Source organism: Olea europaea, unplaced genomic scaffold (assembly GCF_002742605.1).
Source record: "Olea europaea var. sylvestris unplaced genomic scaffold, O_europaea_v1 scaffold1575, whole genome shotgun sequence".
NCBI classification, from domain to species: Eukaryota; Viridiplantae; Streptophyta; class Magnoliopsida; order Lamiales; family Oleaceae; genus Olea; species Olea europaea.
In genome coordinates this window covers 110,989-134,392 of record NW_019233363.1, presented here as the reverse complement: position 1 = coordinate 134,392, position 23,404 = coordinate 110,989, and the positions used below count along the sequence as shown (strand labels likewise).

At 35.6% G+C, this 23,404-nt stretch overlaps 4 protein-coding genes across 4 annotated transcripts; 2 read left to right on the top strand and 2 right to left on the bottom strand.

Moving 5' to 3' along the window:
• The first annotated feature begins 630 nt into the window (after positions 1-630).
• LOC111376905 (serine/threonine-protein kinase HT1-like) lies at positions 631-3,766 on the top strand. The gene is made up of 6 exons (XM_022999920.1): positions 631-1,007; positions 2,285-2,406; positions 2,493-2,689; positions 2,759-2,933; positions 3,048-3,182; positions 3,394-3,766. Exons 1-6 carry the CDS (start codon positions 734-736, stop codon positions 3,598-3,600), a joined length of 1,110 nt encoding a protein of 369 aa, XP_022855688.1. The 5' UTR covers positions 631-733; the 3' UTR covers positions 3,601-3,766.
• Positions 3,767-4,869: 1,103 nt separating this feature from the next.
• Positions 4,870-7,646, top strand: LOC111376906 (tRNA wybutosine-synthesizing protein 2/3/4-like). Its single transcript, XM_022999921.1, has 6 exons — positions 4,870-5,280; positions 5,367-5,502; positions 6,314-6,390; positions 6,606-6,712; positions 6,819-6,947; positions 7,048-7,646. The coding sequence occupies exons 1-5, from the start codon at positions 5,162-5,164 to the stop codon at positions 6,923-6,925; spliced, it is 546 nt and encodes a 181-aa protein (XP_022855689.1). The 5' UTR covers positions 4,870-5,161; the 3' UTR covers positions 6,926-6,947; positions 7,048-7,646.
• Positions 7,647-16,160: 8,514 nt separating this feature from the next.
• LOC111376897 lies at positions 16,161-20,399 on the bottom strand. Its single transcript, XM_022999903.1, has 5 exons — positions 20,321-20,399; positions 18,517-18,942; positions 17,474-18,421; positions 16,656-16,746; positions 16,161-16,383 (listed from the first exon to the last, which is right to left on the bottom strand). The coding sequence occupies exons 1-5, from the start codon at positions 20,397-20,399 to the stop codon at positions 16,161-16,163; spliced, it is 1,767 nt and encodes a 588-aa protein (XP_022855671.1).
• A 1,062-nt stretch (positions 20,400-21,461) lies between these two features.
• LOC111376896 lies at positions 21,462-22,472 on the bottom strand. Its single transcript, XM_022999902.1, has 4 exons — positions 22,443-22,472; positions 22,207-22,347; positions 21,933-21,938; positions 21,462-21,824 (listed from the first exon to the last, which is right to left on the bottom strand). The coding sequence occupies exons 1-4, from the start codon at positions 22,470-22,472 to the stop codon at positions 21,462-21,464; spliced, it is 540 nt and encodes a 179-aa protein (XP_022855670.1).
• Positions 22,473-23,404: the final 932 nt, after the last annotated feature.

The window sequence follows — 23,404 nt, the reverse complement described above, 5'->3', positions numbered from 1 at the left end:
TAATGTCTTTTGATTTTTCTTACCACATACAATGTACATATTTCATATTGAAAAGCTCTCTCTAAAATAATAAATATTTATTTATCAATAAATGAATAATTTATTCATTTATCGATAAATAAATAACCTCGCTAAATGAATATTTTTTTTCGGTTCCGAGGGTATTACTTTATCGAGGTTTAACTGTAATAAAAGCTTAAAACCAGTTATTCATAAATTTTTGGAAGTATAATATAAAATTGTAAAATTCAAATATAAATACTTTTTAAGTGTACCATAAAACGTATTCAGCACGTATACAAAACTAGTATGTACATATAATCTACCAAAAATGCATTTGTGTTTCTTTGAAAACATGACTACCTAAGTCTCATATTCTTAATTTTGCTGTCAAGTGACACCTTCTCAACTTGTTAGCGTCTATGTTCACTTCTCATTTTCGGATGACACGTTAAATACTTGGCAAGAAAAGCAAATAGAATTGAATGTGAAAGAGAGAAGATGAGAGCTTGTGGGCCACATGCACCCATAGTCTTTAGGCAATTGCATGTGCCCACATGGCGCTGCTGACTGCTCAATAGTAATACCCCAACCCCACCCACCCCTTCTCTCTTATTTGCACAATTCTATTTGGTTTGATTTCATTTTCAAGTAAAACCAAGACAAAAACAAGATCTACTGTCTACATATATGGTGCAGAAAAGAAAGATACACACTTGAAAAGAAGAGAGAAATGGAGAAGAGCGGTGATGGATTTGTGAGAGCTGATCAGATAGATTTGAAGAGTCTGGATGAATTGGAGAGACATCTCAACAGGGCATGGACTATGGAGAAGAACAAGAAAACCACTCAAGAAAACAACACCACCGTCGCCACCACTGCAGCCACCAGAAAGAAAAGGTTCGACTGGGAAATTGAACCCTCCAAGCTGATCATCAAGGGTGTCATTGCTCGTGGCACTTTTGGGACAGTACACCGTGGCATTTACGACGGCCAGGATGTTGCTGGTGAGTTCCCTCCTCGCCGCTCCACCATTAAAGACTTGATATGCACTACTTGACAAGGCTATTTAAGTATAATGAACAAGATTTTGTAGTTAAATATATACTATCCCGTACTATCTAATCATTTTTGTCATTTCCTGGTTAGTTGCTTCATTTTCAAAGCTCACTTGTCCTATACTTGCCCTCTGTTTTTTCCTTTTTTCTAATCCCTTTACTTCATATCTTGTAAAAAGTCACATAAAATTATAGCCCAAATTATTTGTGGGTACCTAAACATAATCATAGAGATTAGAGCCTATAATTTAGGCAGTTCAACAGTCTTCTGGTTGCCCTTTCTGGAAGTCAGCTCTGATCAAATTTACAGGGCTCTCTCTAGGGAGGTGGCAACCTGAAGATATGCACCCCTTTGGTTTCTCCTGCATGTAAAATCTTCGTAAAAACTTTTCCGACGTTCGTCTTTTTCCTTTTCCGGGTGCTATAAACGTAGGGGTAGGGGTGAGGGTGGGGAAGAGTGGGGGCGTGCTTACTGGTCTGGTCTATTGATTTGTAGTGTTATGGAATCCGTGACTTGTGGCACGGGATTGGATTGGATTGGATTGGGAGAAGACTGCATTAATTTGGGATGAACTTTCACGTGATTCAACAAGTTGTTCAATTTTCACTCATTAAACAAAGGAAAAAGAAAGAAGAAACAGTTTTGTCGTGACAGAAGAAAATTGAATTCTGCTAACACTTGATATTATAATTATTCGAGAACTTTCAGTTGCTCAGGATCTAACGCTAGATCTCAACAATGAACCCAATATAGTGAAGAAAAAGATTCGAGTAGCTAATGTCAGAAAACTTTGAACTCTCAGTGTGATGCGACTAGGATCAATACGAAGCCAAAGATTCACCAAACATTTTTCATCATTTCATCGACATGCTGTTAAAACAGGAAGCTTGATAGATTAATCTTCTACAGACGGGAACTTAACCGTGTCCTTTAATATAAGACAACTAATCCAACCTTCTATAGTTTAAGAAACTGAAGTGTGGAATAGACATATTGCCCACACTTATAGTCTTTCATCTAAGACCTTAAAGTCCTAGAGCCTCCACGTTTGCCACTTGAGTTAGGCTGCATTGAGAGGGAGAAGCTAAAACAGTAATGAAATCCAGAGAAGTAACAAATTTCTTCATAAAATACAATACCTGAGTCTGTAACTATATTTAACTGGTGGTATTCTGTTGAAGTTGCTAGACTTGAAATTTACAGTTTGATAGCTTCATTGATTCAGTTAAACTGCTGGACTGGGGGGAAGAGGGCCACAGGACAGATGCTGAAGTCGCGTCTCTAAGGGCTGCTTTTACTCAAGAAGTCGCAGTGTGGCATAAACTCGATCATCCTAATGTTACCAAGGTCGTTAACTTATGGTGTTTGGTTTTCTGTCGATCCATCTCTTGTAGAAACTTTCTAATATTAATGTCTGAACGCTGCTTTTGCAGTTTATTGGTGCAACAGTAGGCTCTTCAGACCTTAATCTTCAAACGGAAAATGGTCACATAGGCATGCCTAGTAACATCTGTTGTGTTATTGTGGAATATCTTCCGGGTGGAGCCTTGAAATCTTACCTCATAAAGAACCGTAGAAAGAAGCTAGCATTCAAAGTCGTCGTTCAGATGGCACTTGATCTTGCCAGAGGGTAGTTGCATCTTTGATTTGACCTTTTCTTTTCTAGTTACTATTCATGGAGTTTTACCTCGTTCTGTAGGTTAAGTTACCTTCACTCTGAGAAGATCGTTCACAGAGACGTTAAGACAGAAAATATGCTTTTGGACAAGACACGCACGCTGAAAATTGCAGATTTTGGAGTTGCTCGTGTTGAAGCCTCGAATCCGAATGACATGACAGGGGAGACGGGGACCCTTGGCTACATGGCTCCTGAGGTATGTAAATGTTGTCCATCATCTTGATTAGGATGCTCAAAAATAAGTATTTGAGAGTAAGAATTTCACCAATTATGATACTAACGCAAGTTGCGTGTCTCTAATCATGTGCAGGTTCTTAATGGCAACCCCTATAATAGGAAATGTGACGTTTACAGTTTTGGCATCTGTTTATGGGAGATATACTGCTGCGACATGCCACATCCCGATCTTAGTTTCTCAGAGGTGACTTCGGCTGTTGTTCGCCAGGTAATGTATCATAACCTTTTATGAAGTATTTCTCCACAACATCTTCCATAAGAAGAAAAATTAAATGAATTACAACTCTATTGTACACTTTGATGGACAACCTCACCTAAAAACTTAAGGCATTACAGGGTAGACACATTTAGTTATTTAAATTTAGTTCTCAAGTTTAACTATCTCGTCTAAAAGCTTTAACTTGATGTTCCTAATACAGAATTTGAGGCCAGACATACCAAGATGTTGCCCGAATTCCTTCGCAAATGTGATGAAGCGATGTTGGGATGCCAACCCCGATAAGAGACCGGAAATGGATGAGGTTGTTTCCTTGTTAGAGGCCATTGACACATCAAAAGGAGGAGGAATGATCCCAGTTGATCAGCAACAGGGATGTTTTTGTTTCCGGAAATCTCGTGGTCCTTGAAATAACTTGATCTTGTTCACACCTAGGTTTCTTTTTTCCTAGATTCTAAACAAAATCTTATATATGGAAAGAGAAAACTGGAGTATTTAAACCAGAAAAAGGATTCAGGCTGACAAGATGTGCCTTTTGATCTATTTCATTCACCTTATGCTCTTGTTTGTTCTCATTCTTTTGAGATTTTTCGATAAACATGGATCAGTTACAAACTTAATAATAACCATATTAGGCTATTAATCATCTCTAAATACTTGAGCTCTCAAGGCTGGCTTAACAAATTCATTTAAATCTTACCCCCAGCCAGACCTTGCGGAGGAACCCTTTGGTTTTTGGGGCATCAGCCTCATGCATTTGCTAAACTTTTTTTAGTTAATCAAGCACTTCCTGAAACATACTCAAGATTGGCTTAAAATCAAGTTCTAAACAAACCACTAATCCACCAGTTCTATAATTAATTTTCTAACCAGATCACAAATTTCTGAGCATCTTGGACATGCGACAAGTACAATTGGTCAAATTTTAGTATACACACGTGCCTGATTATAAGAATTGAATATAGGAATATGAAAACATAGGAATAACTAGACAAAGTCATAATGGGCAAATTTCAAAATGAAGTTCAGTAGCTGGAATTAAGGATGCAATGGAAAGCCATATGATAAAAACACTCCCAAGTTTTGATTGAAAATCTACTTAGCATCTATCCTCTTACAACAACTGTGTCATGTGGACATGGCTTCAGTCTTCTCGGTGTTGTTCTCCCCTAAGCTGCAGGGAGAAATCATCATTGACATCGTCATCATCCCAGTCATCTTCCCATTGCTGAGTCACTTTCTTGCCTTCTTCTTTGTCATCCCAATCTACCAATTTCACATGAATAATTAACAAAACAATCAGAGAAATGCAAGAAAGATGCTTTACTGTTGAAAAGCTCTAGCTTGTATTGAAACTTAAAATATCGAATCAATCATTCCAAGATTTCAAAATGTAAAAGAAAAAAACAATAATTAACTTTCAGAGGAGTTAAATCATTAGATTCCAGACACAACAGTTTTGATGCACAAGCTAGTATTGGAGAACTCATGGCACAAGAGGATCTTCTTTGAACTGCAATCAGTGGCCAGCAAGGAATTACTGATACGGAGGGCAAAAAATTTTAAAAATTTAATGTACGAATAAAATTTATATGTAATAAGAAAAATTCATAATATAAGTAACCTATTGAAGTTGTACTGACAACCATTTTATAAATGATTTATAAATTCAGTGAAAATCAAACATTAATTTTAACAACAGATTTATAACTACTATTCATTTATTATCTACGTATTTTGTGGGACTAACCATTATTCCTCTTTATAAGTTGATTAATAAAGTTTCCAAACGGAGGCTTAGTGGACTTTAAAATTTGAGGGTGTCTATTAATTGGGTATACTGATAAATCTAGGCCGAAATTGCACAAACTGGGACAAGGGACAGTAAATTAAAGATTCTTGTTGGAGATGATGGCTGGGTTGACCACCGTGAAAATGGGATCCTCTATTCTTTTGATGCCACGAAGTGCATGTTCTCTTGGGGTAATCTTTCGGAGAAACTACGGATGGGCTCTCTTGACTGTAGAAATGATGTTATCGTAGATCTGTTCTCTGGCATAGGATATTTTACACTGCCTTTCCTTGTGAGGTATGTTTTTCATTTTTATAACTCATGCTGATACTTGAGCCTTTTTCTTTGGCGATAATTTTTGTGTTGATACTGGTGATTATCAGGGCCAATGCCAAATTTGTGTATGCTTGTGAGTGGAATCCAGATGCTGTTGAGGCTCTACGTCGTAATCTACAAGCTAATTCTGTGGCTGATCGTTGCACCATACTGGAAGGAGATAATAGAGTTACAGCTCCAAAGGTATGTTAGTTTGTCTTTACGAAGTTACCAATTTGCTGTCTTGACCTTATTATATCCATAATTTATTAAGAGGGTGTTTGAACCACATTATTTGGGTAATAATGCATTCTTGAATAGTGTATTGATGGGAAATGTGTGGTTAAAAAATAAAGAAAAGTTTTTGGTATGCGTGTAATATTATTTTATTGAAAAATGTGTGGTTGAAATGATATCAAATCACTATTTAAGAATGTAATTTTTTGGAATAATGTGGCTCAAACAGGGCCTAAATATCACATTAAGTGAGAATAATTTTTTGGACGATATTAACCCTACTATAATTCAATTATTTCAATCATACCTTACTTTTCGTTTTTAAATAAGTAATAAATATTGCAAAATCCTTGTCATGTGTGAATTTCATGTTATTAATTCTCAATTAATTTATATTCTAGACTCTGTGAATCTTGACTTCTACATGAATTTAGAGTTTTTAATTTATTATAGATGAGTTTATTTATATTCATGTATCAACGAATTTCAATAGGTGTTTAAATTCATGTATTAACAATTAATTCTTATATACTAAATGTAGTATAAAAATGTTGTTCATTTGTAGTATTTCATCATAAAAAAAAACTTTGAATCATAGAGGTTGATTTTCAAGAGTGTATTTTTTTCCCTCTTAAATTTTATTTTTTTAGATTGTTTGAGACTCATCATATCCTCTCAACAAATTGGTATTAAAATATTACTTTTCCAGCGCTTATAAAGTATTTCAGAATAATGTGCAATGCACGTTCAACTATGACTGGTATTTTCATTTCAACAGGGAGTTGCCAATCGAGTCTGCCTTGGTCTCTTGCCAACAAGTGAAGGAAGTTGGGTTACTGCAGTCAGGGCACTAAGGTGTGTTATTGTCGTTCATATGTCTTAGAAGCATGTTAGGCTAAATCATTTTTTCTTACTTTAAAGTACAAAAAGGTCTCATTTTGAAAGTAACTCTTAGTGCTTGCTTGGCTAAACTTTGAATATCTTTGCCAAACATGCTCTACTGTGATTGAATTAAGTTGTTTGTGCTCTCATTTTGCAAGTTTTTGAATCTTTCCTGCCAAAAATTGCAGACAGGAGGGTGGAATGTTACACATACATGGTAATGTTAAGGACTCAGAGGAAGGTTCATGGAAGAACCATGTTTTGCAATCCATTACCGGCATTGCTAGATCAGAAGGTACAACGTCATTACCTATTTACTTAAACTCTCTCGTTCTACTAACATCCATGCAAAACAATCTTGAAAAATGAAACCGAGTGGAATATATGGCTACTTGCTGCAGGTTATCACTGGGAGGTCTTAATAGAACACGTTGAAAGAGTGAAATGGTATGCTCCCCACATACGCCATCTTGTTGTAGATGTGAGATGCCAACAAACTCAGGGTTAAGATTTGGAATGGAACGTGTCAGGTATGCATTACAGGGCAATACTAGAGAGTGGAGAGTACATGCACGAAAATTTTCACTTTTTTCTTCTTTGATATCGTTCTACCTCATGGATGCCATGCAGGCTTGAATTATATGAGAAAAGCATGGTTCTTCCCTCAGACAAGCCTTGAAATTCTCATACAGCATGTGAAATCCTGCTGCCACTTGCACTGTTATGGCAAATTAGTGGGTTCGAAACAGATGACCCCATTAAAGACGACTAGGCAGTATCACAAATTTTAGTAGAAATTAGTGAATCAGTGCTTAAAAGTTTTCTTGTGGAGAGTTAAAAGTGATGATTATCTTGGTTACTATAATGAATATTTGTCTAGTGATTTATTGAGTGGATATTTTCTAATTTGGTCTGGGAGCTGTTGCATCACCTTGCTGAATAAAATACCTGGTGACTCGACCACGTCGGAGTGTAAGGTCGGGTTGTGCTGCAGTTCAAGTCGAACACTTGCCGGGCCTGATTCTGACCGCTCCCAGCCGACATGGGTGGGCCTGGCACTACCCATGTTTGCGATCGGAGGTGGCTACATAATTTTTCGACATTCATGCAGTGAACTAGTTTGAGGTTTGACGTTTGAAAGGCTACGGCTGGTGCTGGCATCAAAGAAATAATTTTCTTTTGCAGTTAATGGCTAATTTAATTCGACAATGCCTGAGCAATTCAGAAAATCACTTATCCCAAATTGTGTGGATCCCCAGGCATATTGATGGGTTTCACCTAAAAATTAATATTATATGGTATTTTTAACAATTTGGGAATTAAATATAAAGAAATGGTCAGGGATTGAATGAAGTTGACGTGTGATACTGATATGGCTCCCAACAAAACTGTCGGTGGTCACTGAGAATCCATTTATTTGAAGTTTGAATCAAAGGTTCCTTATCCAGTCCTTGACAACTTTAGTGACATGTTTGTTTCGATTCAAATTATAATTGATAAAATTTTGATGAATACAAACTACAGTTTTAGGTGGCAGAGAGCCTGACATAGAGGCGCCAAATCCCAGTTGCTGTGAGCTTTTATAGAAAACCAACATGTTAACCCCTCCATCCTACCTTCTCTATGTTATTGACAGTTCATCTTTGTTTCCAGTGGCATGTTTAAATCTTCATTCCATTACTTAAACATATAATAAATTATTTGTTTTTTTTTATCGGTAAATGTGAAATATATTGATCAAAACTTAATTACAAATACACCGGGCATTCCCAGGCCATCATATGAAAGTAATTATACAACTACACCGTGCGAACTCGGGTAGAATAACACATCATGTACGACTTAGAGACCTACAGCTAAGGACTCATATTGAAACAAAACATTCGGATACAAAGAGAACAAAACGTTGTATACGTGTGTTTTGATTCGTCTCGAACAATACTATCAACATGTGGAATAAGGTCTTCAAAAATCATCTTATTCCTTGCCATCCAAATGTGGTAAACAGTACTAACAAGTGCAATACGCTTCGCCTTGCTATGCCAAGATGTACCCCAACTTTCCTTTTTTATCCATTTCATTGCGATGTGAAGTGTTGACATAGCTCGCCTGAGACCCACCCACGCACGTATTCTTTCCCAGACTGATCGAGTAAAGGAGCAACTGAAAAACAAGTGCTCCGTAGACTCATCCATGTGTGCACATAAACAGCATTTAGGGTCAATCTCTAAGAAATGCAATCTGTCCCTAGTTAACAATTTCATTTTTAACTGCCAACCATGTCATAAAGGCATGCTTCGGAGTGACATATGCATTCCAAACAAGGCTAGCCCAGCTTACTTTAACTCCCCTTGGCCTAAAGAACTCATACGCATCTTCTATGCTAAATCTGCCAACATTACTCCACTTGGCCAGTTTATAAATAGCTGCCTGGGAAGAATTTTCAGCCCCAATAATGTAATCTCTGATTTGCACCAGCTTTTTAATAAGAGGGGAGTCCTCTTTTCTCAGCATATATACCCAAATGTTACTCCCACGTAGGTATACTTGGTTTACCCATTTAATCCACAAAGAATCTTTCTTACAATGAATGTTCCAAAGTGTTTTGGAAAGAAGTGCTAAGTTCCATCTTTTGATGTCTCGGAGCCCAAGTCCACCCTCAACCTTAGGTAAGCAAATATTGCTCCATGCAACCAATGGTTTCTTTGATCCCCAAAGAAAGTTACGACAAAGAGATATGACTCTAGAAGTAACCATAGCCGAAATGGGAAAAATAGATAACCAAAAACATTCAACCCCTTGGAGTACGGCTCTCACAAGCTCTAGTCTTCCCGCATATGATAATGATGCCCTAGACCAAGCCCCAATATAGGCTATGATCTTGTTAATAAATACATCATAAGAACTGGTTTTCAGCTTTCCCATCGCAAGAGGAACCCCCAAGTAGCGAAAAGGCAAAGATCCTTGGGAGATATTTGCAATCTCAATAATATAATCCCTTTCTTGCCCTTGAACTCCCGCCATATACAAGTTAGACTTGTCAACATTCATCGTTAGTCCCGACATGTCACCAAAATTTGCTAAGCAATTTATCAAGATCCAAACCGAAGTAGTATCACCTCTAGCAAACAGCATCAAATCATCCGCAAAGGCCAAGTGTGTAATCTTTAGAGGAGCACATTTAGGATGGTAATTGAACTCAGTATTATTGGTGGCTCCCTTCACCATTCTAGAAAAGTACTCAAGGCACAAAACAAATAAAAATGGAGAAAGAGGGTCACCTTGACGAAGACCTTTCCTCCCATTTATGAACCCGTGAAGGCACCCATTAAGAGCAATAGAGTATGTAGGCGTAGTAATGCATTCCATAACCCAATCTATGAATTTAGTAGGGAACTTCAAACCCTCAAGAACATTCTTAAGAAAATCCCAATTCACTGAGTCATACGCCTTCTTCAAATCAGTTTTGAGTAGGCATCTTGGTGATACCCTCTTTCGATTATATTTCCTCACAAGCTCTTGAACAAGATGAATATTCTCTACCATGCTTCTACCTTCTATAAAGGCAGCTTGGGCTTGATCAATGATGGACCCAAGTGTTGGCCCCAATCGAGAAGCCAGTATCTTAGTGATCACTTTGTAGAAAATATTACAACAAGCGATCGGCCGATAGTCATTCACCGAAGTAGCATGGTTAGTCTTAGGAATCAAGGTAATAATGGTATGGTTCGTTTGCTTAAGGAGAGATCTAGAAGCAAAAAATTCATGAATTGCTTCCATAAAATCATTACCAACAATATCCCATGCCTCCTTGAAGAATCAAGATGTATAACCATCCGGTCCGGGCGATTTATCATCTCCAATGCTAAAAAGGGCATCCTTAATTTCTTGTTCAGAAACATCCCCAGTAAGTGAAGTGGCGTGCTCCTCATCTAAAGTAGGACCAAACCGAAGATTTTCAGCCGAAAAAACTAGTCCATTACTGTCCCGTCCAAACAATTCACTGTAGAGATGAACAAACTCATCAGCCACCTGTTTTTGCGAAGAGGTATAGGAACCATCCCTTTTAAGTACAGCTGCAATAAAGTTCCTTTTAGTGTTTCTCTTCACAATCGAGTGGAAAAACTTTGTGCATTTATCACTATTCTTCAAATATGCACACTTCGCTTGTTGGAAGTAGAAACGCTTCACTAAGATTTATGGCCTCTTTCCTCAATCGAGCAACCTCATTTTGTAGATGTAAATTGGTGGGATTATCATGCAGGACAAGCTGGGATTCCACAAGGCCTTTTTTGCTACCTCGGCCCTTGATGAAATATGACCAAAGTGTTTAACATTTAACTCTTTAAGCACTCCTTTGAGACGTTGCAACTTCTTGCAAAGAGAGAATTGCTTAGTGCCCCGAATATATAGATTCCAAGTGCTTAGCACGGTCTCATGGAACTTCTTGTGCTTAGTCCACATATTGAAGAATTTGAACGGTTTCTTCTTGACCTCATCACATGTAAAAATAGAAACAATACAAGGTGAGTGATCAGATAGGCATCCTGATGGTAAGAATTCCGCACTACTAGAAAAACCCATATGCATCCAAAAATCATTTACCATTGCTCTATCCAGTTTAGTCCAAACAGAATTGTTGTTCCAAGTGTAAAAACAACCAATAGATCTCAAGTCCGTTAGACCAACATTAAGACAACAATTAACAAAATCTTTTATCTCATATGTGGTAACATCAGCACCATTAATTTTTTCATCAAAATGCAATACATTATTGAAATCACCCATAATCAACCAAGGTAATGAACAATCCAAACCAAACTGCATGATATTATCCCATAATGGTCTACGACTAACAGTTGTATGGAGGCCATAGACAAAGCTAACAAAAAATTTTAAAGATGTTACCTTGCAAGTAACGATGCAATGGATAACTTGCGAAGTAGTCTCCAATACCTCCAAGTTCAATTTCAAGGAGTTCCATAGCACCAAAATACGTCCAGCTCTATGAACTTCAAAATTATTGATTTGCAATAGGTTGCCAAACTTATTCCGCATGATCCGATCAATCGTCATCCCCAACTTAGTTTCCAAAATACCCAAGACATCAATGTTGTGTTGCCCAATAAAAGTTCGAACACCATTTTGTTTGAGGGGAGTGTTCAGACCCCTAATATTCCACGTGCCTAACTTCATGATGATGAAGGAAGGGAATCGCCCTTCTTCATAACCTTAGTTTTAGGTACTTTCCTTTGCTCATCCACTTTATCTTTGGGCTTCTTATTGTTTCCAGTTTCCAGGCGGCCATTTTTATTATCATCAGGCTTAGAAATCACACCCTGCCCATCAATTTTACCATCTAAGTTTGACATGTGAATGTCATCATTGGCTGATGAACTACAAGCATTCCGTTTGAGAGATGCTTGGCTAGATTTCGCTACTTTCTTTTTACCAACGACCTGTATGAACGGCTAATCACATTGATTGACTTGTTGTCCATTTGCTGACCCCTGCACATTAGAACCAGCTTGTGCATTCGAGACAACCGGGTTTGAACTATTCTCATCGATCTGTCCAGTTTTTCCCACCTGATTTTGGTTCATTTTCGGATGCAATTGTGAATTCTTTATACTAGCCTTCTTATTGACATTGCAAGCTGTAGTAAGGTGCCCAAACATCTTGCAATTTCCACAGAATTTAGGCTCATGTTCGAACTCCACCGGTTGCACTCTAAATTTGCCTGTAGGTAGATTCATAGCAACTGACCGAACCAGCTTTTTAGACGTATCAATCTCCACTAGCACACGTGCATACAATAATCTGCCCTTAGTAGCAGTGAGTTTGTCTGTCGAAATTGGTTTCCCAATCTTGGAAACAATTTTAGTCAAAGCTCTAGGATTCCAAAAATCCAATGGAAGTCCCGGTAACTTCACCCAAACCGGCAAGGTGCAGATCTCATGATCATCAAATTCAAAACACTGGGGCATTACCTTAAGCATTAAAGGTCAATTGAACACAAAATATGGCCCACCTTGCAGTACACGAGTCCTAGATGCATCATCATTAAACTTGAAAATCAACCATCCACTTCTATGGACAAAATATTGGAACTCGACCTTCCAAGAGTTGCACATAAGGAGGAGTGCCATCTTCCCTGGAAAACGGCCAGCAAAATAGCCAACAAGACAATAACGCACTGATTGTTCAACATTATCCATGTCAAGAGCATCCAAAGTAATTACATCAGGTTGGTCCTCAATGGAATTAATTTGAAATCCTTCACCAGGATTCCTATTGTCTTTAAATAAATTAACCCAAGGTGCAGCCTTATACTCACCACTGTTACTGCCATTTTTATCCTTAACAACAATAGATTGAGGTTCATCAGCTGAGCTTTCAGAACTCGTGTCCAGCTCCCCAAGAGTCTGTGAAACACTAGGCGAGTCGGTATCCTCACATAGTCCTTCCTTACCAAGTTGTTTATGTACTACAGAAGTTGAGGTCTCCTTAATGGGAGTAATATGCTTCACAGGCCCAACAGGCTTAACTCCAAAATTACGACTTTTTTTTGGCCATAATCCCAAGTGCCCCAAAAGAAGAGACCCGAAAGCAAACCACTCCAAAGCTGGGAATAGACCGAACCCAAAAACAGAGACTACCAAAGCAGCCGGCCAAACTGGAAATCCAGAAAACCCGTTGAACCTGACCAACAACACTGTAACTAAAAGTGTAGACTCAAATTTTAACTCAATAAACTAAGTTAAAAATCAGAACAAGAAAAAGAAACTCAAGAAATCAAGGCACTCAAGTGGGATTCACTCACTAGAGTTGAGAGCATCTCTCTCTAACCTTGATTTTGAGGGAAAGATACATATCTTACTGCAAGGGAAGGGAAATTTGGATGGAGAGGAAGAGGAAAACGGGTTTGAATTGGAAGCTTGCTTTGTTGTCCACATGTAACAATGTCAAACAAGAAGTCCTAATTTTACTAGCACAAGTATAAATTCCCCGGTAGTAGATAAAGCACTATTCAAATAGGTTCCAAGGACAAAGAATACAACAGAGGAAAAAATGCAGCGTCAGAAGACTAAAATTTATCAATAATTAGTCCATGTTCACGGCCTGAAACACGCAATTTTTTATCTAGAAAGATCATACGGCCTTCAGCACAAATGGTGCTTCATCCTCTTACTCTTCCTAATTAGAACAAGTTCCATCAGCATATTCTGTTAAACTAAATTTCTATTGGGGCTTCTACTGCGATTTGCACCATATCTATTGCTGCACATATCAAATATTATAAAGTCACCTTTGTTAGACTACGAAGCCAATCATTGACAAGCAAGATACAATGTCAACAATACATTGCATATCAAAATCCATTGCAAAGCTATACAACTCACATCCCCAGAAAAGGAAAAGAAAAAGAATGGGAATATGTCATAGAATTTTCTAAAGGAAAAATTGCATTACTGGTGTCCCACGTTCAAAAAAAAAAAAGTAAGTTGGTTCTCAATCCTTCAGCATTGTAGAACAATTAGTCCTCAATGATAGAAATGTAGGAGTAAAATGAGTTGAGTTAAGCACCATGCGGCTCATTTTGTTATTTTTTAAAATTAATAAAATAAACCAAAAACGAATCAAAAAAAGAAAGTCGACCCATGAGTTGAAGACGAGTCAGCTCGTGGCTCTCATCTGAATACAAGTCTAGGCAACCCAGGGGCTGAGCCAAGTCAAATCGGTGAGCCGCTCGGTCGGTCTGCCACCACTACAGAAACCATACAATTTTCCTTTAAATCATGGTGTGACCCTCGCATGTCCAACTTCACAAGATTATATGTTGTTTCTCAACTTAAATTGGTGCCTAGAAATTTGAAGTGAAGCATGTTTCCTAAAGCACCAAGTGACTACTGACTACTAAGAAAATTTTAGACATTTTTATCACTGGAGGCTGATTGTGCAACTTGCTCCTTTAGGACATTGGCAACCTTCTACTGAGACAGTAGGCTAAGGACCAATGCATTGATTTTCCTGATTTAAAAATGTGAAAGTAACTGTAAGAACCAACAAAACATTAAAAGGAACAAACCTGCCACGTCCATCATAGACAGAATCATAGCGTCCAAAATGACCTCCACTCCGTATGCTAGGGCTTGAACCCCATAGGCGTTTTACCTTTCCCATTCCATTGCCACATAAAGCCAAATGACGAATTTAAACAGGGACACCTTGATTTGCTCCATTCAAAACTTTGAGAAGATCCAATGCATGTTTTGCATCCTTGTCACAGAAAAATGTAAAAGCCACTCCAGTTGCACCTGCCCATCCCATTCTTGAACATAATCCTCTATTCCAGTGGGAAAGTCAAAGTTTATCACCACCCTGTAACAATAGAAGAGATTACCAGGGAGGTGGAAAAACTAATAACACAGGAAAATCAAAAGCAATATAAATCATATCATGTCACAGATTGCTATAAAATCTACATACAATCTGTTTGACTTTTAGGACATGCTAAGTAGGAAGGGTTGGATGGAACTGGACTATATTGGGGGGGAAATTGCTAAAAAATCATTATATTATTGAGTATCATCCACTATTATGTACCAAACATGGACTTAAGTCATTAATGCAATGTGGCATTATCCAGAATACTCTAAATACGCTTAAGAACAGTGCACATAATCTTGTACCTTCTAAAGTTAATATCCAAACCCAATGAAGCAAAAATATACAATCGTCTAACATACATAGAATAAAAAATAAAAAATAATTATACAACAACAAGAAACATGACTCTTAGATTAAAAAATATTCAACTCCAAAAATCGACAATGAGATTCATAAATCCCAACCCAGAAAATTGTTCCCAGCTATTCAACAATTGAACAAATGAAGCTATCCAAAAATACCATCCCAGAAACAAAACATCCAAAGCTAAGTTCAAACATAAAAAGCTCGTACATATAAAATAAAAAAGGGTCACCATACATCTCCCTTTTCCTTCCAAAGAAAATAATAAAAATACATATATAATATCCCAACACTGAAACAAAAGAACAGCTTACCTAAGAAAGCTTGTACTGATACTTATTATTTCGTTTTGTCGATGATAGAGGAGCTTCTTTTGCAGATTTCCAATTCTTCTTAGAATTTGGTTTGGTTGTCGACACCTACCCAAAAATATTGATCCAAAGAAAAAACATCCAAAGACAAGTTAGAATTTCAAAAAGTCGAGTAGAAGAAATAGAAAAGGTCACTAAAAATCTCTAGTTTCCTTCCAAAAATAAAAAATGCTTAAGATCCTAACACCAAAACAAAGAAAATCTTACCTAAGAAAGCTCGTAATAGTAATTAGTGTCTTGTTCCATCATTGATAGAAGAATTTCTTTTGTTGAAAGATGAGCTTCTTTTGCAGATTTTCACTTCTTCTTGCACTTTGGTTTGGTCGTCGAGGCAGGAATTTGTTATTCTCTGTAAACCATTTAGGATTTTCAATCAAGAGATTTAGAGAGAGAGAGAAGACCGTCTTAGATTTTTTGGAGAGAGAGAGAGGGCCATGACTGTGCCTGTATTGGTGTAGGAGTACACAATCCAGCATGGTACCCCTAGAAAAAATAAATAAATAAAACCCACAACCTCTGTGAGCAGAGTTACTGACTTTAAAATTTCTAAATGACAACTTTTTAAAACTTATTCGAGCAGCCAATGCAAGAAAAAGCATCATCCCACAATGTAGACAATCATTGCTTAGAGATCAAAGCTAGAGTAGTAGGACAAGTCTTCTTTTTGGACGAAAGGCAGACTGGATCACTACCACCAGAAGTCTTGGCCATGAACTTGGATGATTTGAAAAGCCCTTCAGAAAAGTTTGTCCACCAATAACGACAATACAAATATATGCAAATCCATGTGAAGACATCACAGTGTACGACATTTGGCTCCTCCTTGGAGCAAATGTTGCACCTGCTTGCCATAATATGTTGTACGTCATATTTTGAGATAAAGAAGTTGGTTACTGCCTTAACCCCTCAAAATTTTCTAGCTGTTGCATCGTATGCCTCAACATCTTCTTAAGTGCCTAAAATATAATTAAAATGGCTATTAAAAATGGAAACAATTTTTTTTCCTATAGTAAATGATTTATATATTACAGTGACTAAAAACAAGTTTATTCCTAGTAAGTACACAAAAGTTCAGAATGAATTGTTAAGTAATATACAGAAAGAAAATCTTACAAGACTCCTTCACATTTGAAGAAGAAACAAGAAACTCCAAATTCATACAAGAGCACAAAACCCAATGAGATCCAAAATGTAAGACTCTTAACTAACGATTAGAAGAAAAATTCGAATAAATACACACATATATAAATAGAGATAGAAAGAGATATTACAATATCAACAGGGGCTTTCATGTGCTTGACAAAAACAACACTAGTTCCCTTTCGGCTGTTGTTCAACATAAATCAAGAAAGTACGAACACCAATTACAAAAGAACAACGTAAATAATAAACATGATTACGAGTGCTTACGATGAGAAGAATATCATTTAATGCTAAATTATTAAAGAGATTTTTCCGTGTGATTTAAGTCTGTAACTGCTCAATCAAAAGTATAGTTGTAAAATCGATTCTCTACGGCATTAAATAAATTTTCATAATATTCAGTTAATGTTACAAAAGGGCAACTAAAATAAGTGAAAATAATACTTACAAAAAAGTTACAGTTTTACAGACGTATGAAAGATTGTAAACAACATTTTTAATACATGTATTGTGTAAATTTTTTATGCTTGATAGTTTAAGTAAAACTTTTAAAGATTTACTTGTTTTAGCTCTTGACAATGTTACATAAAGTTGACCATGACAGGAAACTGGTTTGAGAAGATATAAAACAACGAAATCAAGTGTTTGACCTTGTGCTTTATTTATCGTCATTACAAAGCATGACCTAATAGGGAATTGAGTTCTTTGGAATAGAATTGAAGTTTGATCACTTTTTAGAGGTACAAAAGGGATTCTTGGTAAAAAAACATATTTTCCACAATACTCACCATTTGTAATTTCAACAAGAATTACATTCTTATCAAATTTTCTACAAGTAAAGCGTGTTCCGTTACATAACCTTTCGGAAGGATTGATATTCCGCAATAACATTACAAAACAGTTTATCTTAAGCTTCAATTCATACGGTGGAATACCATTTGGAGTCAAAGTATTCAAGAAGTTTTCATATAGGCTTTGTTCTAATTTGTCAATTGCTTCATCAAAACTATAATATGTGTAAATTTGACCAGAATTTTGGTCAAGTAAAATTCGATTAATATTATCAACACATTCATTTCTAGGCGTAAGAATTACTCGATTTGCCATGACATGTAAATTATCAACATATGCTTCTATATTTGGAAAAACGTGACTTATTAAAAATTTTAGAGATGTAATTTCGTCTTCAAATGGTACAATTATATTGTGTGGAAGCTGAATGCAATTACAATTGTGTTCTAATTTCATTCCATTTACAATCCTAAGCAAGTAATCACAAAATGTGGGATCAAATTTCGCTCTCATGTTTTCAACCAATGGTAGATGTGAATACAAAGGCCATAGATCAGAGAAAACTAAGCTAGCTCTTATTATGTCTTCTTTTTTTCCTTTCGGTATCAATAGTAAAACTTGTCGAAAATCTCCTCCTAGAACTACCACTTTTCCACCAAAAGGCAAGTTAGAATCAGTTATATCTCTCAGCATTTTATTAACAGCTTCAACAGCACAACGATTCACCATATGTGCTTCATCCCAGAGTATTAAAGTTGACATTTTCAACAAAGTCCCTAGAGCTGATTGCTTACTAACAGAACAACTAATTTCACCAATTATTTCCAAAGGAATTTTAAATCTTGAATGAGCTGTCCGACCTCTAAGTAAAAGAAATGCATATACTCCAGAAGATGTAGTAGCCAAAACAATTAAATTTTGAGATCTCACACAAGCTAGGAGCGCTTTATATAAAAAAAAAAAAAAAAAAAAAAAAAAAAAAAGGGGGGCATTTTTAAAAAAAAAAAAAAAAAAAAAAAAAAAAAAAAAAAGGTTTTACCTACTCCCCCTGTACCATCAATGAAATAAACTCCACTTGATTTGGAATTTACTTTTTTCATAATTGTATCATACGCAAATTGTTGCTCATTATTTAAGCTTGTTGTACAAGCAAAGCCTCCTTCAATATCCAAATTTCCTATATCATCTACCATCATTCTTCTCAACCTTTCATTTTCATCTATATTTACACTGAATGACACTATCTTATAGTCATTTATATTTTTACCCAATGATTCTAAAATTAAACCTATGTCTTTTAAAGCCTGTAGTTCAGTACCTTTCGAAGATATATTGTCATGTATATAATCATCAGTAATATAAACCTTAAATTTATCCCACAAAAGCTTTGGATGATCGGGATTGCAAAGCATAAGAAGCGTAGCAAAAAGACGTCTTAAAGAAGTAGGCATTTCAGAAACAATATCTTCAGATAGACATTCTTCACAATGATTATCTCAACTTAACAACCCATGTAAAAGTTATGCTTCTCGATATGTATTAACAGTTACTCCATTTGAGGTTTGTAAATCATGAAACGATATTGGACCTCGAATATGATTGAGAAGAAAGCGTAGGAAATATTGTTCTCCTTCAGATAGACTCGCTGTGACTATTTGTCTTATAACAGTATGTTTCTTTCTTGGAGTCCAAATCTTCTTAGTTGAATTTCAAACAAAATGTGCTAGAAAATCTCGATACAATAGTGTACAAGCAAATTCATTTGCTTCATTTATTCAAAAAAATTCTGTTAACATTGTTCTTTTCGTATTTTCATTCTCAATAATAGTAGATAAATTATCTTGGTCGTCATATCTTACTTGTTGATGATTTTCAATATGAAATTGTAAAGAATAAACAGTTGGATATATTTATGTTAAATTGAACAAAAAAAATCCTCCACATAGTTTCAGGTGGAGATGTCCATCTGGCAGATTGATAAGCAGAGATTTCATCGATTTCTTTCTCTGTTTCATTTGTGGGAACTAAAAAATGAATACGATCATATCATTTGTACACATATTTATACAAATATTTTACAGTTTTAATAGAAGAACATACTTCAACATTAATATGGTAGTCAAATTTAGCGTTTAAATAAGGATTATACATTACAACCCATCGATTGTCTAACATTTGACCTCTAACTTTAATAAAAATACCATTATCATAACGTTTATACAATGGATATGAGTTATCACCGAATATAGTAGTATTACAAAAATTCCTAGGGTATTTATTTTTACAACCTTTATTTCCTTCCATACATACATTTTTTGAATTAAGGTCTCTACAAGGGTCATGCATATTGTGCTTAACAATAACAGAATGAATATAAGGATATTTATTTTGGTCAGGAATTTCACATAAAACTATCTTATCAATATCTTCAGCAGAACAAATTTTGTGGCCATAGTTGAAAATCAATAATAGATGTGCATGAGGAAGCCCTCTTTTTTGAAATTCAATAACATATATTTTTATGCAACAATAGGGCCAAATATTTTTTTTATATATAAATCATTTTTTAACTCTTCTAATTTTGCTCTAAATATACGTGTAATTAGATCTAGTCGATTTTGAATCTCATCATTGTGTTTTAGTTGTTGCCTAATTCTTGCCAATTGGATTACATGTTATAGTCAAAAAATACATCTGGTTTTTCATAGCATTGTACAATAGCCATTGCATCCATATATCTTCTTAACATATCTCTAGGCCCACATGTAAAGGATTGTGGCAAAACAAAATTTCTTCCAATTTTGTACCCCTTGTTTCTCCATTTCGAATGCTGTCAACAATACCTTGGTAAAATTCAGCTCGAATTTGTTTTTGGTTATTACGAAAATAGTCTAATCGTGCAGTTTCGATCTTAACGTACATATCTACAATATAGTGTTGAAACAATCTACCACTATGAAGCAAAACAGACTTATCGGAATGCCTAATTTGCAATTTGTATTAATAGTATTCTCGACAAGAAACTTGAGACCGTTGCTTCGTTCCATTCAACACTGCAAAACGAAATGAAAATGAATTAATCATTTGTTAACATTTACACTACTAAACTTGGTAGAATGCACAATAAAACATTTTTCTAGACCTTGATTTTCTTTTTCTATAAATTCAGCTGCGGAGGCAACTGCATTTGGAAAAGTCACTAATTCAAGCAAAATTTCAAGCTGAAAATAGGTCTTTCTGCACTCTCAATGCTTTCATGCCAACCAGATTCTCCATATAAAAAAAGTAACGGATACTGCAAAGTATCATAACAACCGTATAATAATGAACCCTATGTGAATCACTGGAATGGCCATATATAGTAATGTCACGAACACGAACATTAGCATTCTAATCATCTTCGACCCATACAACAGCTACTTGAGATGCTGTAGGAGTATTGAAGACTCTTTGATCAAGTCCTGGTCATATCTTATGTGTATTCGATGCTCTTGCAAATTAGTTGTATGACTTAAAGACCTAAAGAATCTACTGTACGACTTTACCTTAAGGACTTCAATTAGAACAATCAAAGTACATTGAACAAAGTTTTCTAAATTTTTCATACGATTTTGAAGTTCATTATCTGTATCATAAAAGTATAATTGCATATAAGAAGGTGTACTGTTCTGTGGGATAAGTTCATTTACGTAATGATATACTTGTCCTTGAACTTGAATGTGTAAATACATCTATATGATTTGAAGAGCTCTTTGTCGTATTTAACACCAAATGAAGTGAAAGCAAAATAATTATTATATCCCCTTACAATCTTTTTAAATTCCATACATTTAGGTTCTTTGGAAGTAAACAAGTTGTACAGTTCAGTTGGTGAATCAGGCATATAGAGATGAACTTTCCATCAGAGCAACAGAAGCCTTTACTTTCTCTATAAAATTTTCTTCCACCACAATATTTACAACTATTGCATGTCGGTAATGCATATTAAGTCGTTGGTATGTTCAATACATTAAAACTACTTCGTAATGCAGAATTGGAAATATCATGTGTCTCTTGGTTTGAAGTAGAAGCCTCAAAATCATGATGCATTATAGATTGATGTATTCTTTCAATGTTGGAATTATTAATTTCAGATGACATGGGATCATTTATCCTCTTGCGACGATCATTGCACCCGATTCTAAGTCGATTTCGCCTATCCCTTTGCCTTTGGTTCTGTTGTTGGCGATAGGACATTGTTTCGAAATTCAGAGAACCAGTCACTCCATTAGAACATGTTTCCGAAACATCCATAAGAACAATTAGATAACTTAACGAATAGTTGGAGCCCAAGGTAACCAACAAGAACTAAAAGAATTGAAAAAAAAAAGCTATTAGCACATATATTATATCATACATATGTGGAAACTAAACTTTCAAGTAAAATAAATATGCCTACATAGAATTGTTTAATACTTTAACCTATTCACAATATGTAAAAACATGATAACTAACATAACATAAATTGCACTTTCTAAAACATACAAACTATAAACATCCAAACTAAAGCAATAAGGAATTTGAAGGTTGTCATTATGTTATTTGCTCTTTCTAGTATTTCATGATGCAGTTTATTGACAATGGGTTAGCTGTCAACCCAATGGTTGAGCTTATCCCCACATACTCATGCAAGTATTGCACTTCCAACAACCGTGGTCATTATGGGAAAATAATTAGAGGTACACTACACATAGAAAGCACTAAGATTTATGATGCTATAAGCATTAAACACAAAACCTCTCACATTTCCAAGCCTTTGGAAAGGAGCTTTGAAGTTCAATATGGCCTTTATTCCAGGAGCAGATTCGTCGATTGTAATGGTGGTAAAGAGCTAGCATTGGTTCCATAAGTCAATTATATGGTTCATCAAAGCATAAATCCATTTAACATTATTTATGGATTTGAAAGAAATGTCAACAAAAGAACATAAAAGAATAAGAAATCTAAGTTTGACATTGTTCTCAGCCACAAATAAAGTAAATGGAACTTGAAAATACTGCAAAACATAAGGTAAGAGTACTAAACGAGTAATTTCTATGTATAATCTAATTAAACATTATCAAAGGAAGCTAAACTTATAGAAGGAAAAGAAAATTCCTACCTTTCGACCGAAGCGAAACGAAGAGGAGAAAATTCTAAATATGGATAGCAGTTAGACCTTGCACATTGTTAATGAATGAGCGTCAAATTGAAGTAAAAATATGTACAAAGAATTGGAGACAATTTTTCTTTTACTAATGAGAATAGTAAAATCCGCCTCACTGTTTTTTAACAACAATACGAAATCAAGTTTGAGAAATCGAAAAGTGAAAAGCATAATGTTTTAGTCTTGTAAAGATTTGCATGTAAAGAATTTGTTTGCATTCACGAAGGATATGGTCGGGCGTATAGGAACTTCTTTATAAGCCTATAGAATAAAAATATTTTTATTATTTTTCCTAAGCTTAGCGAATTAGCAAACATGCTCCTAATATAAATTTTACTCATCAACCCAATAAACAGATAAATAACAAAATTATACAAATATTTGCACCAAAAATATACAGTGAATAATGTCAGTAGGAAAAAAAGAGAGAAAGAAATGCATGATAGGAAGAATCTCATTCCAGAAGTTGCCAAGTTGGTGGTCTATTTGTTCGCCTTGCTTCTGTTCTCTTTACTTTGTCCTTTGTCTTCTATTGGTCCGTTTTACTGTTAAAGCTCTCAATTTTACCTTTATATCCTATTTTATAAGACTCTCCAGTATATTGCAAGAGATCTGTTGCCAATAACAGAAAAAATAATCTATAGCAGGAACCCTATTAGTGGATGCTTCTGGATGGTATTTTGTGAATGGTTTCTCTCTCTCTCTCTCTCTCTCTCTCTCTCTCTCTCTCTCTCTCTGTGTG